Consider the following 12611-nt stretch of genomic DNA (forward strand, 5'->3'; position numbering starts at 1 on the left):
GTCTTATGTCCGTGACGTCGCTGGACCATGACAGTTAAACATTATCAAAATCTAAAAAGGTCAGAGAGAGAGGGTGGGTGTTGAATGGATAGAGAGAACGAGACAGAAGGACAGACTCCCCCCACCCCCCACCCCCCTCCCTCAATCTTATTTTACAATCATGTAATTTCCTCTTTGTGATCACTGGTCATGTGCTGAAATCTCTGGAGAGCTGCAGCGAGGAGGCGGAGGAGAAATGTGCCCCATTCTCTATGGTTTAAGATCTACCATTGCCCTCATTCCATCCTTGTTGTGGCATCACATCCCATCCCATTTTAAATATAATATGTTTTTAAAATAATATAATTACATATGCATACTGTTGGGTTTGGTCTTTTGTTTGGATTGCGCTCATATTAACATTTTTGTGTATATATATAATATATATAGCTGCATCAAAATAAACAGAAAAAATGCAAATTCTTTGCTACGGGCCTCCTTCAATAGTTTCTAATGGTTTTTCATTAACAGTTATTCAAATGACAGTGTTTTGTTTATTTCTGTGTGTTTGAAATGATTCAATTATAATTCAGTTCCACATTTACATTTTTGTAGTTGCAAGTTGCGATGGATGCCATCTTGATGAGGCAAGATTCTTGAGCAAGATTTTGCATACGTAATAAAATATTGTTTCCTGTTATGTTGCATGACTCATCTCAGAACAATTGAATTTGAACTTAAATGAGTCTCTTAAGGCATGTTCACACCAAGAACAATAACTATAAAGATGACATTCTAAAAATCATTTAAAATTTTAGAGAATAGCAGAGTTCACACCACGACTATAATGATATCGATATAGAGGAACGATATCGTTGGGACCACTTTCAGAAATTTTTATTTTTATTTTTATTTTTTACAGATGATGAACAATAAAACACTGACAGCAAATTGGACTTCATTCAAATTTGAAGGGCTTGCACATTTGAAATAGCAGATGACATTGTGAAGAAGCAAACAGACATTGCACAGCAAACATAACATAAAACATAAAATAACCTCAGGTATCCAGCGCTAGTTTCGACAACATTGTCTTGCCTCGCCTCCTTTGGAGTTGCAATAAAAAAAGATTGCGCTAGATTCACTGCGCTCGAAACGTGCATGCTGAGGACATCTACTGGTTGAAGTCATGTAAATACAATAAGAACAACAAAAACAGAAACTGACTAATACGGAAGTATGAATAAAATTTCTCTTTAAAAGACGATAACTCTCTAAGCAGAGAAACGGACTCATCACGAAGTATGAATAAAATTCCTCTAAAAAAACGATAACTCTCTAACCAGAGTGACGGATTCTCCAAACTCCTCTTGTCTTTGAAGGATCTCATGTACCCAAAAGCAGCTGTTTTTCCTTTGGTGTCTTTGCGAAACATAAGCAGCAGCAGCAGGTCACCTAGATCCACTTTTATTACTTGGTAACTGCAGCGCACAAGCTTAAAATAAACGGACAGTAATCGTTCACTAGTGTGGATGCAAATATAGTTATTGTTGTGTTTATAGTTATCGTTGTCGCTCTTGGTGTGAACGGGCCTTTACAGTCTCTGAATAATATCATGCCGTTTCTGTGTTTCAGGTGTGTTCCTGGTTTCTTAGGCGAGTACTGTCAGCACAAAGACCCGTGTTATGTGGGAGATTGTCTGAATGGAGGAGAATGCACCGTGAGCGTGGCCAGTGTACCTCGGAGCCCCAGCTGTGTGTGTCCTCTGGGTTTCGCAGGCCAGCGCTGTGAGTTCCAGAAAAACTCCACTTGCTTCCCCAACAGCCCTTGCACCAATGGGGGGAAGTGCTCACTCCTCCCCAAAGACCAGTACAAATGCCAGTGTGCCCGTGGATGGACAGGTCAGATCTCTCTCTCACTTCATGGCAGCTCACTAGGTCTTCGAAAGCGTAAAAACAAAAATGTTTTAGTAAGGTATTAAACTCGCATATAAACTCACACGTTTTGTTATTGTTTTTGTTCTACGGTGCCATTTTCTCCTCAGGTCGGCATTGTGAGAAAGAGGACACATGTCTGTCCAGCCCGTGTGCCAACGGTGCTATCTGCCATGCTCTGCCCAATCGTGAATTCTCTTGTACCTGTCCTCCTGGTTACCATGGCCTTCATTGTCTCAATGACACTGATGAGTGTGCCTTCTCCCCACCTCTGTGCAAGAACGAAGGCATGTGTCTGAACACCCCGGGCTCATATCGATGTAACTGCCAACCCAGCTTTACCGGTCCCCACTGCGAGACCGATTACGTGCCCTGTTTTCCATCCCCCTGCCTCAATGGTGGAACCTGCCGGCAGATGACAGACACAACTTATATATGCCACTGCCTGCCAGGTGAGTTCCCTTGGAGAGGAAAAAGAAATCTATTTTTATCAAAGCAAAAAAAAAAACAGAATTTGAACAGAAGCTATGTTTGTTCAGATGCAACTGAAACATGTTAGTCAGACATGCCACAACTCATCCAATGATTATGTCAGCACCCGCTTGGACCTGAGCCAGACAGACCAATGTCTGATGAGATTTTACCACAGCACAAGTAGGAGTGGGTGATAAACCGGTTAAAACAACTAACCGATTTTCAAGCATTTCTGTTGCAGAAATGCAAAATGTCACTGCATAGGAAATGGGAGTTCTAGTCACTTCACATGTAGAAAGAAAATGTAGTAGAACTTGTCTAGACACTTTTGGCTAGTAACGGTTAAGTGTAGTTACAGTCAAGCTCTCTTGTGTCTGTTGTGACTGTCTATTTTTATCAACCAAAATTTTGGGAATATTCTGATATAAATGTTTGCTTATATCACTCATACCAAATACAATAGATAGCTTAATTTAATCTCAGTCAGAACAAACTGTCATGTTTCTTCATTGAATCAGTTGCTGGTTGTATCTGTGTTTGTTTGGGACTAAAACACACAGAGAGACTTTAACTTTATCAGTTTAGCATTTAAAGAGTGTCATACTGGCAAAACACAGCAAGAGGCCAAAACTCTTTCACCTCAGGCAGCGAATACGAGCCGTGAGAAATGTCTGTTTGTGCTTTAAAGTTGAGTAATTACGTTTAATAATGCCAACGCGAGACAGAGCACCTTTGTATTACCGATACCTGGGATTGAGAGTGAGTTGTTCAGGAAATTTTCTCTCTGATTTTCCTGTAATCAGGTTTTAATGGTACAAACTGTGAGATGAACATTGATGATTGTCCGAATCACCGTTGTCAGAATGGAGCCACATGCATGGATGGAGTGAACACTTACAACTGCCAGTGCCCACCTGAATGGACTGGTATGAAAACAGCCTTATATACTCTGTGTTCCCTTTTCTGCTATTGGAGATGACTCACAGATATTGATTCACGAAAACTGTTGAAATTGACCCTTTCATTTCCAGGTCAGTTTTGCACCGATGATGTGGATGAATGCAGACTGCAGCCCAACGCCTGTCAGAATGGAGGCACATGCAGTAACACACGCAATGGCTACAACTGTGTATGTGTGAATGGCTGGAGTGGCCCTGACTGCTCCGAAAACATTGATGACTGTGCAGCTGAGCCCTGCACCACCGGCTCCACTTGCATCGACCGCGTGGCTTCCTTTGTTTGCAGCTGCCCTCCTGGCAAGACCGGTCAGTAAAAACAACCACATAGAAATGACTCTTGATCACTTCAGTCTTGAGCAGAAATTACTCTTAAATCTCAACAACATACACAACAAGGTTTTACAGTGAAATAATGCATCTCTAAAATAATTAGTTTTTCATTATTATTTGATTGTTCTCTCAAGTAGTGCACTATAAAACCATCTCAGATAAGTTGTAGTAACCATAGCAATTGTTTCTATGCTCAAGGTTTGCTGTGCCACATTGATGATGCCTGCACCAGTAACCCATGCAAGATGGGAGCTCAATGTGATACAAACCCTGTCAATGGCAAGTTCAACTGTAACTGCCCCTCAGGGTACAAGGGCAGCACGTGTGCAGAGGATATTGACGAGTGTGTCATCGGTGAGACAGTTTGCAGGAAGCTCTTTCAACTCCTTTTCTCTGTCTGTTTCTTTGTACGTCTCTGTATTTCTCATCATCTTTCCCTACACATACATTATAGTGTTTTAGGCATTTCATATCTTTCCTAAAACTTTCTAACTCTCTTTTTCGCACATCAGGGCCAAACCCATGTGAGCACGGTGGCTCTTGTAAGAACACAGAGGGCTCGTTCACCTGTAACTGTGCTCCGGGTTACACCGGTCCACGCTGTGAGCAGGACATTAACGAATGTGGCTCCAACCCCTGCCAGAATGATGCCACCTGCTTGGACCAGATAGGAGATTACACCTGCATCTGTATGCCAGGTACTTGAACACACACTGTAATCAGGTGCATGATGACATGGTTTTGGCTCCATGTCCTCATATTCATCTAGTGACTGTGTATGTGTGTGTGTTTTCAACCATAGGCTTTGAGGGATTGCACTGTGAGATTGACATTAATGAGTGTGTCAGCTCGCCTTGTCTCAATAACGGTAGATGTCTAGATCAGGTCAGCCGGTTTGTCTGCGAGTGTCCTCAAGGTGAGTGAACTTTTTTTACTTAAATAGCCCACGTTTTCCAACACAATATTTGAAGGCCCACATATATAAGATTCATGAGATATTTCCTCTGGTATTTCTGCTGTAACTATGACAAAGCTGGCTGTTTTTTTTTTATTAACAGAAACTAGGTGTGTTGATATGCTTAAATAACCATGATTCATTTTGTGAAGAACTGCATGTTCTTCAGTTAAACAGTAGTTATTGTGGGTGAAAAATAATAATAAAATTTTTTTTTATTTCAGTTTACGTCATGATTGCATGTTTGTTTTAGCTAATCTGATAATCAGTTGGATTATTTTAATATATTTTTAATGTTATTTACACTCCTAAATTATATTAAGGAAATAAAAATGTGCCATCACGGAAATAAATTACATTTGAAAATATATTAAAATAGAAAACCGTTATTTCACAATATTACAATTTTTTTGATCAAATAAATGCAGTCTTGGTGAACGTAAGTGTGCATATTCTTTCAAAAGCATGAAAAATATTACCATCATTAGCCATGTGATCTATAGTGTATATTACTTTAATACATTTTTAATTATTAATATTATTTATATAAACAATCAAATAAAAGGCCCTCTAATGGGTCCCAGGCCCCCTGGTTGAGAACATCTGGCTATAGCTTTTAGAAATCTGACCACATAATTTCAGGAACTGATGGAATTAGTTTTTTGCTACCTGACCTAAAAAGCCTCTGTTTCCATCTAAAAAGTTATATTAAATGAATATTAAAACATGCAGATAAATCAACTTTCAGTGTGTAAAACTCATCGCCTTCCATTGTCAGTTGTGCTCGTTCCTCTTACGTGTCCTCAATCTGGCAACCGCAAGCTGTCAATATTACATACTGCATTTTTAATATGTGCTGTGTTAGATACTGTGCATTGTCATGATACTGAATGTGTTTTGACCACAGGTTTCACTGGGGAAATGTGTCAAGTTGACATTGATGAGTGTGCCAGCACGCCGTGCCATAACGGGGCCAAGTGTCTCGACCGTCCTAATGGCTATGAGTGTGAATGTGCTGAAGGTAACATTATAAAAATCTCCATCCCACACTGTCTGAAAACGGAGAGATAGATAAAAGCACTAACAAAATAAATTTCTGCTTAATTAAAAAATATTAGTTTTTCATTGTAAGTTATTAGTAAATGTCCTAAGTTCTCAGAGAACTGACCTTATTGTACTAATTCCTTGTCTTAAATGCTGGTCTATGTAGGTTTCACAGGGACATTGTGTACGGACAACATTAATGACTGTGAACCCAAACCCTGTCACCATGGTGATTGTGTAGACGGAATTGCTACCTTCACATGCGACTGTTACCCAGGTTATATGGGCCCCATCTGCAGCGAGCAGATACGTGAGTGCCAGAGTGACCCCTGCCAAAACAGAGGACGCTGTGTTGACCTGGTCAACATGTACCAATGCAACTGCCAGCCTGGCACTTCAGGTGAGTCTCACACTTGATCTTTACATCTCAAAGGCTCTTTAAGGGGCCATATACTACACCTTTGCAGCATTTAATGAAGTCTAATTATGATAACAGCCTATTTTCTTGCAGCAAAATGGTCTTAATTGAGTTTATCATGACTATTATCCACCATTTAGAATTAGACTTATTTTTGTCACTTTACATTTTAGATGTCTGTGTGATCTCTATTTTTATTGACTAATCTTTATGTAAAGCACGTGATATGTGAACTTTGGTGTTGAGTGTTAGAATATGTCTACAAAGCACATCAGACTTTTATTTGAAAAGAGTAAGACAAATCCTGTTTTTCTCAGTTACACTGTCCAACAAACAAAGCAAAGCTCGCTACTCTCCCCTGCTGGACACTTCCTCTTACTACACACACACACACACACACACACACACAGAAAAAAATTACTCCAACTTCTTTAGAGACCTTTCAAAGGCTGCTGTATAAATTAGACCAGATTTATTTCACCTGCCTGTGCTTCCATTGACTATTTTGTCATTTGTCTTTGTTATAGGTGTGAACTGTGAGATTAACCATGATGACTGTGCCAGTAATCCCTGCCAGCACGGGACCTGTGAGGATGGAATTAACGAGTACAAATGTGTGTGCAAACCTGGATACACAGGTTTGTTCACACACATGCACATACATAAATACACACATGCAGATGTGCTTCATTCATGAATCATGATCAGAACGAAGTACTGTGTAAATAGTTTTATTCATTAATTACACTTTCTTTCTCCTCAGGGGAGCGATGCACTGAGGAGATAAATGAGTGCAGTTCGAACCCGTGTCTGAGTGGAGGGACGTGTGTGGACAAAGTTAATGGGTTTCAGTGTTTGTGTCCAGTTGGGACTCATGGTCCTCTGTGTCACTCAGGTGCAGACCACTGCAGCCCCATGCCCTGTCTGCATGGAGAGTGTATTGAGCAGCAGGATGGGTAGGAACAGCTATTATCTTAAAGATAAAACTTACAACCCATTCTGTCAAAGTGACCGATACTGATTATTTGTAGCACAGCCTAATTCCATATCCTGTTATATTCTGTAAAGAGATCAATAAGCATTATTTAATTCTATATAAGCACTATGTAATTCATAACATAGCAAATGCATGTTGCATTCTTAGCATTGCTGTATACTTACTATACGGCACTATAACTTGCCTTAGCATAAACCGTCTGCTTCTATGGCAAGTTATCTTTTTCATGTCAACTTCTCACATCTTCTGTCTGTGTAGGTATCTTTGTGCATGTAAGTCAGGCTGGGAAGGTAAGAACTGTGACAGAGAGAAGAACGAGTGTCAGTCCAACCCATGCCAGAATGGTGGAACTTGTAATGACCGTCTTAATGGCTACACCTGTGTGTGTGCCCGTGGAATTGCAGGTAAAGGCGTGTAATCATTAGCCTTTCGAAACGGAGTAAAAATTATGTTTAATTCAGTTCCCAACTCCATGATTTGCCCTTTTTTCTCTTTCAGGGTTCAATTGTGAGATAAACATGAATGAATGTGAGTCAAACCCCTGTATGAATCAGGGAACCTGTGTGGATGGAGTCAACAGCTACATCTGCCACTGCACTCTACCTTACACAGGTGATACACACATTTACAGTTTGCAGTTTTTTTTACAATGATTTTAATCACAGAATCAGCACTTTTATTGTCAAATGTAATAAGTTTAATTAAATAATTTCAGTCTCAAACCGTAATAATAATATTATAATTATTTACACTACTTTTCAAAAGTTTGGTTCGTAAGATGTTTTAATGTTTCTGTAAGACAGTATGTAATTTATTTTAATCAAATGTAATTTATTCCTATGATGGCAAATCAGAATCATCTTCATCCAGTGTGTGCGCTATTTCTTACCAGAAGTTATGACCGATAAAATGACCGTCTTTATACTAGTTTAAACCAGAGTGACTAGTAAACTAGAACACAAGTGCTTGTCAACGCTGCCATCTATTGATGTTGTGGTCTCCAGTAGATTGTTGTTGTTCTGTCTCTTCCTTTTCTTTTTCGGGTGTGAAACAACGGCCTGGGCCAGTGTTGCCACCTTGTGGACAAACTAATTAGTACACAAACAATTCAAGGCACATGTGTGAAGATGATTGGGGCCACCAATTGAATAGCCCTGCTCTAAAATGTATCCACAACTGACTGTATTGCTTGGTTCTCAGGGAGACACTGTGAGGTTAAGTTAGTCCCCTGTGATTCTCAGCCCTGTCAGAGACGAGGCGTCTGTCAGCCATCCTTGGATTACACCAGCTACACCTGCCTGTGCCACAGCGGATGGGAAGGTATGTGCATTGAGTCTCTGTGTGGGTGTGTTTTTATTCCTCAAGAATATCTTTGATGTTGAGACAACCACATATAACACCTTTTCCTTGATCACACAACATTCCCAGTTGTAGATTTAATTTATGAAACTCTATCCAAAACATTTCAAGAGTGTCTGTCTGATGTGTGTGATTAGGAGCTCAGTGCACAGAGGATGTAGACGAGTGCAAGAAAATTCGTAAGATGTTTTAATGTTTCTGTAAGACAGTATGTAATTTATTTTAATCAAATGTAATTTATTCCTATGATGGCAAATCAGAATCATCTTCATCCACTGCGCTATTTCTTACCAGAAGTTATGACCGATAAAATGACCGTCTTTATACTAGTTTAAACCAGAGTGACTAGTAAACTAGAACACAAGTGCTTGTCAACGCTGCCATCTATTGATGTTGTGGTCTCCAGTAGATTGTTGTTGTTCTGTCTCTTCCTTTTCTTTTTCGGGTGTGAAACAACGGCCTGGGCCAGTGTTGCCACCTTGTGGACAAACTAATTAGTACACAAACAATTCAAGGCATATGTGTGAAGATGATTGGGGCCACCAATTGAATAGCCCTGCTCTAAAATGTATCCACAACTGACTGTATTGCTTGGTTCTCAGGGAGACACTGTGAGGATAAGTTAGTCCCCTGTGATTCTCAGCCCTGTCAGAGACGAGGCGTCTGTCAGCCATCCCTGGATTACACCAGCTACACCTGCCTGTGCCACAGCGGATGGGAAGGTATGTGCATTGAGTCTCTGTGTGGGTGTGTTTTTATTCCTCAAGAATATCTTTGATGTTGAGACAACCACATATAACACCTTTTCCTTGATCACACAACATTCCCAGTTGTAGATTTAATTTATGAAACTCTATCCAAAACATTTCAAGAGTGTCTGTCTGATGTGTGTGATTAGGAGCTCAGTGCACAGAGGATGTAGACGAGTGCAAGAAAAACCCATGTCAGAATGGAGGTCATTGTTGGAACACAGTGGGCAGCTACCGATGCGAGTGTCAGCCTGGATACAGTGGGGTCAACTGCCAAACTAACATCGATGACTGCAGCTCCAGTATGTGTCATTCCCACACAGACTCATTCACATGTTGTGGATGAGTGACAAACAGTAAACACATCCTTGTGTTAACATCCTCTGTTAGAAGGAGAGTAGTGTAGCCTAGTGGTCAGAGATCAACTAAAACACTAAATAAAATCAGGTTTTACATCAGGTTTTTAAAACCTGGTTTGATCCCAAGCATATATATATATATATATATATATATATATATATCAAACATATAAAATATAAAACATTTACATTTAAAACATTTACAAATTACTTTGCTCAACATATTTAACTTTGACAGAGCAAAAAATTTATTTTGTAAAATCTTTTTAATTTTGTCTCATTTGTGGCCCACTAGTGGTTTTTGGACACCAGTTTGAAAAACCCAATCATTTAAATTTTTGGTCTCTTCTCCAGATCCATGTCGTAATGGTGGTACGTGTGTTGATAAAGTGGGCCGGTTCTTGTGCGAGTGCAGAGCTGGTTTCTATGGCGAGCGCTGTGAGGAGGAGGTGGACGAGTGTGCTAGCAATCCCTGCTGGAATGGAGGTCGCTGCACTGACTACGTGAACAGCTACACGTGCCAGTGCCCGCCTGGCTATGACGGCATCAACTGTGAACGTGATATCCCAGATTGCACTGAGACGTAGGTTTTCCATATAAATTATACAGGTATTGTTGTATTTCATTGTATCATATATATGTTTATCCATTCACTCTTACTCCATAGCTCTTGTCTCAACAATGGAACGTGTGTGGATGGAATAAACCGTTTCACCTGCCGCTGTCGGCATGGTTTTTTGGGTCAGTTCTGCCAGTTTGAACTGAACGAGTGTGACTCTCATCCCTGTAAAAATGGTGGCACCTGCATAGATGGCCTGGGGACCTTCCACTGCACCTGCCCACAGATGTATAATGGAAAAACCTGCGAGGTAAAAACTGTCCATTCAGTCCATTATATTTTACAGCCACACGGTCCGTTGTTCCTCAATGATTAGATGTTGAGTTAAACCTATATTCTGGATTATCTGCTAATTAATTGCCATTAAAACATGAAATATTCTTTCAACTCAGCTAATACATACTAAACACTCAGTTGGAGTAATACAATTATTATTTTCGTGTGTTGAAATTTGGTTTCCAGTAAGCGATTGTTCTGCGATAAAGTTGGTTGATTAATTTCCCTGACATTCTGCAGTCAATGGTGAACGTTTGCAGTAAAATTAAGTGTCTGAACGGAGGTACGTGCATCCAGAAGGAGATGGATTGGAGATGCAGCTGTCAGCATGGCTGGACAGGCCTGTACTGTGACATCCCCAATATGTCCTGCCAGGCTGTTGCCAAAAACAAGGGTGAGACAGTAGACAGACTGACTAACTGTTTTGAAATGCAGCAAAATGTAATAAAGATTAAGCTGTAGGTTTGATTGAATTCTTAATGTAACTTCTGATATGCTCCAGGTGTGGTGGTGGACATGGTGTGTATGCACGCAGGGCGTTGTATCGACAAAGACAACACACACCAGTGTATGTGTCAGAGAGGTTATATGGGCAGTTACTGTGAGCTTGGGGTGGATGAATGTCTCTCCAACCCCTGTAGAAATGGAGGGACCTGTGTGGACTACCAGGGTGGATATGACTGCAAGGTACAACTGATCTCACTTTTTGTTTCAAAAACAAATCTCACCAACCCTAAACTTTTAAACAATATTATTTATAGAAATAACATACAATAGAGAAATCTATTTATCTTCTAATATCTAAACCTCTCGCTTTCTCTGTTAGTGTAAAGCAGGTTATCAGGGCGTGAATTGTGAATATGATGTTGACGAGTGCCAGTCGAGTCCCTGTCGCAATGGAGGCACCTGCATTGATTTAATCAACCGCTTCTCCTGTGCATGTCCTCCTGGCACCAAAGGTATGACTGATTCTTAATGCATTATGTTTAATGGTTAGATGTTACACTGATATGTAAATGTCCCCTGACCACCTCTTCTCTGTTGTGCAGGTTTGCAGTGTGAGGTGGATGTGAATGAATGCGCCCCAGAGTTCGGTGCACGCTGTAAGAATGGTGGCCAGTGTGTGGATGGTGTGGGGCGGTACACTTGCTCCTGCCCTCCTGGTTTCACTGGAGAGCATTGTGAGGGAGATGTGAACGAGTGTCTTTCTGGACCTTGCCATCCAGCCGGCACCATTGACTGTGTGCCGCTCACCAATAAATATCAGTGCCGCTGTCGTCTCGGTTATACTGGTGAGGTCTTATTTTAGAATCATAGAATATCATACTTGCTATTTTAATTTGGTTCAAATGAACTATATTCTTTTTCTTATGCACTTTTGTGCTCTTCGTCCCCCTGTAGGGCAACACTGTGAGTTAATGGTAGATCTGTGCCAGTCCAAGCCATGCCACAACAATGGCAGATGTGCCATGAACACAAGTTCATTACATGGATACACCTGTACCTGCCATCCTGTAAGTGCAGTGTTAGGATTTATGTGTGTACACACAACCGTTCAAATGTGTGGGGTTTTAAGGTTTTTAAGTCTCTTATTTGATCAAACAGTAAAACCAGTAAAGTTGTGAAACAAAAATGTTTTTTTAAATAGCTGTTATTTTTTTAAATGTTTTTTTAAAAATGTGTTCTTGTGAAGGCATAGCAGAAATTTCAGCATCATTACTCCAGTCTTTAGTGTCACATGATCCTTCAGAAATCATTCTAATATGCTGTTTTGATGCTCAAGAAACATTTCTTATTATCAATGTTGAAAACCGTTATGCTGCTTAATATTCAGGATTTTTTGATTAATAGAAATAAAAAACAGCATTTATTTGAAATAGAAATCTTATTGACCTCAAACTTTTGAATGATAGTGTATATGTGTGCGTGTGCAAGCAATTACATTTTTGCTGTACTGTGAAGCATTCCCTAATTTTGGTAAATACATAAAGCCTTTATCGAATATTCACTAACTGTTCTCTGAGAGGTGAAGGATATTTTAATGACTAATGTCTCTTACTGTGCTTTCCGACATTTCTCTTTCAACCTTTAATGGCTGCGTTAGCTTTGCTTTATTCTGTTTTGCTTTGAGTGAAAATATTTCCTTGTCTCAAGGCTGC

At 40.1% G+C, this 12611-nt stretch overlaps 1 protein-coding gene across 1 annotated transcript in view; it reads left to right on the forward strand.

Moving 5' to 3' along the window:
- The window catches only part of LOC107548805 (neurogenic locus notch homolog protein 2-like), a 65664-nt gene that overhangs the window by 46408 nt on the left and 6645 nt on the right, over nucleotides 1–12611 (forward strand). The window contains exons 3-24 of the mRNA XM_016229629.1: nucleotides 1615–1880; nucleotides 2024–2365; nucleotides 3191–3313; nucleotides 3419–3652; nucleotides 3875–4030; nucleotides 4189–4374; nucleotides 4479–4592; nucleotides 5539–5652; nucleotides 5842–6075; nucleotides 6621–6731; nucleotides 6857–7049; nucleotides 7349–7494; nucleotides 7589–7702; nucleotides 9052–9171; nucleotides 9348–9500; nucleotides 9912–10140; nucleotides 10225–10426; nucleotides 10693–10846; nucleotides 10955–11139; nucleotides 11279–11411; nucleotides 11502–11744; nucleotides 11854–11966. Of these exons, the coding sequence (XP_016085115.1) occupies nucleotides 1615–1880; nucleotides 2024–2365; nucleotides 3191–3313; nucleotides 3419–3652; nucleotides 3875–4030; nucleotides 4189–4374; nucleotides 4479–4592; nucleotides 5539–5652; nucleotides 5842–6075; nucleotides 6621–6731; nucleotides 6857–7049; nucleotides 7349–7494; nucleotides 7589–7702; nucleotides 9052–9171; nucleotides 9348–9500; nucleotides 9912–10140; nucleotides 10225–10426; nucleotides 10693–10846; nucleotides 10955–11139; nucleotides 11279–11411; nucleotides 11502–11744; nucleotides 11854–11966 (3865 nt within the window). The remainder of the gene's footprint in view (nucleotides 1–1614; nucleotides 1881–2023; nucleotides 2366–3190; nucleotides 3314–3418; nucleotides 3653–3874; nucleotides 4031–4188; nucleotides 4375–4478; nucleotides 4593–5538; nucleotides 5653–5841; nucleotides 6076–6620; nucleotides 6732–6856; nucleotides 7050–7348; nucleotides 7495–7588; nucleotides 7703–9051; nucleotides 9172–9347; nucleotides 9501–9911; nucleotides 10141–10224; nucleotides 10427–10692; nucleotides 10847–10954; nucleotides 11140–11278; nucleotides 11412–11501; nucleotides 11745–11853; nucleotides 11967–12611) is intronic.

Source organism: Sinocyclocheilus grahami, unplaced genomic scaffold, assembly GCF_001515645.1.
Source record: "Sinocyclocheilus grahami isolate Dianchi unplaced genomic scaffold, SAMN03320097.WGS_v1.1 scaffold16.1, whole genome shotgun sequence".
Classification (NCBI taxonomy): domain Eukaryota; kingdom Metazoa; phylum Chordata; class Actinopteri; order Cypriniformes; family Cyprinidae; genus Sinocyclocheilus; species Sinocyclocheilus grahami.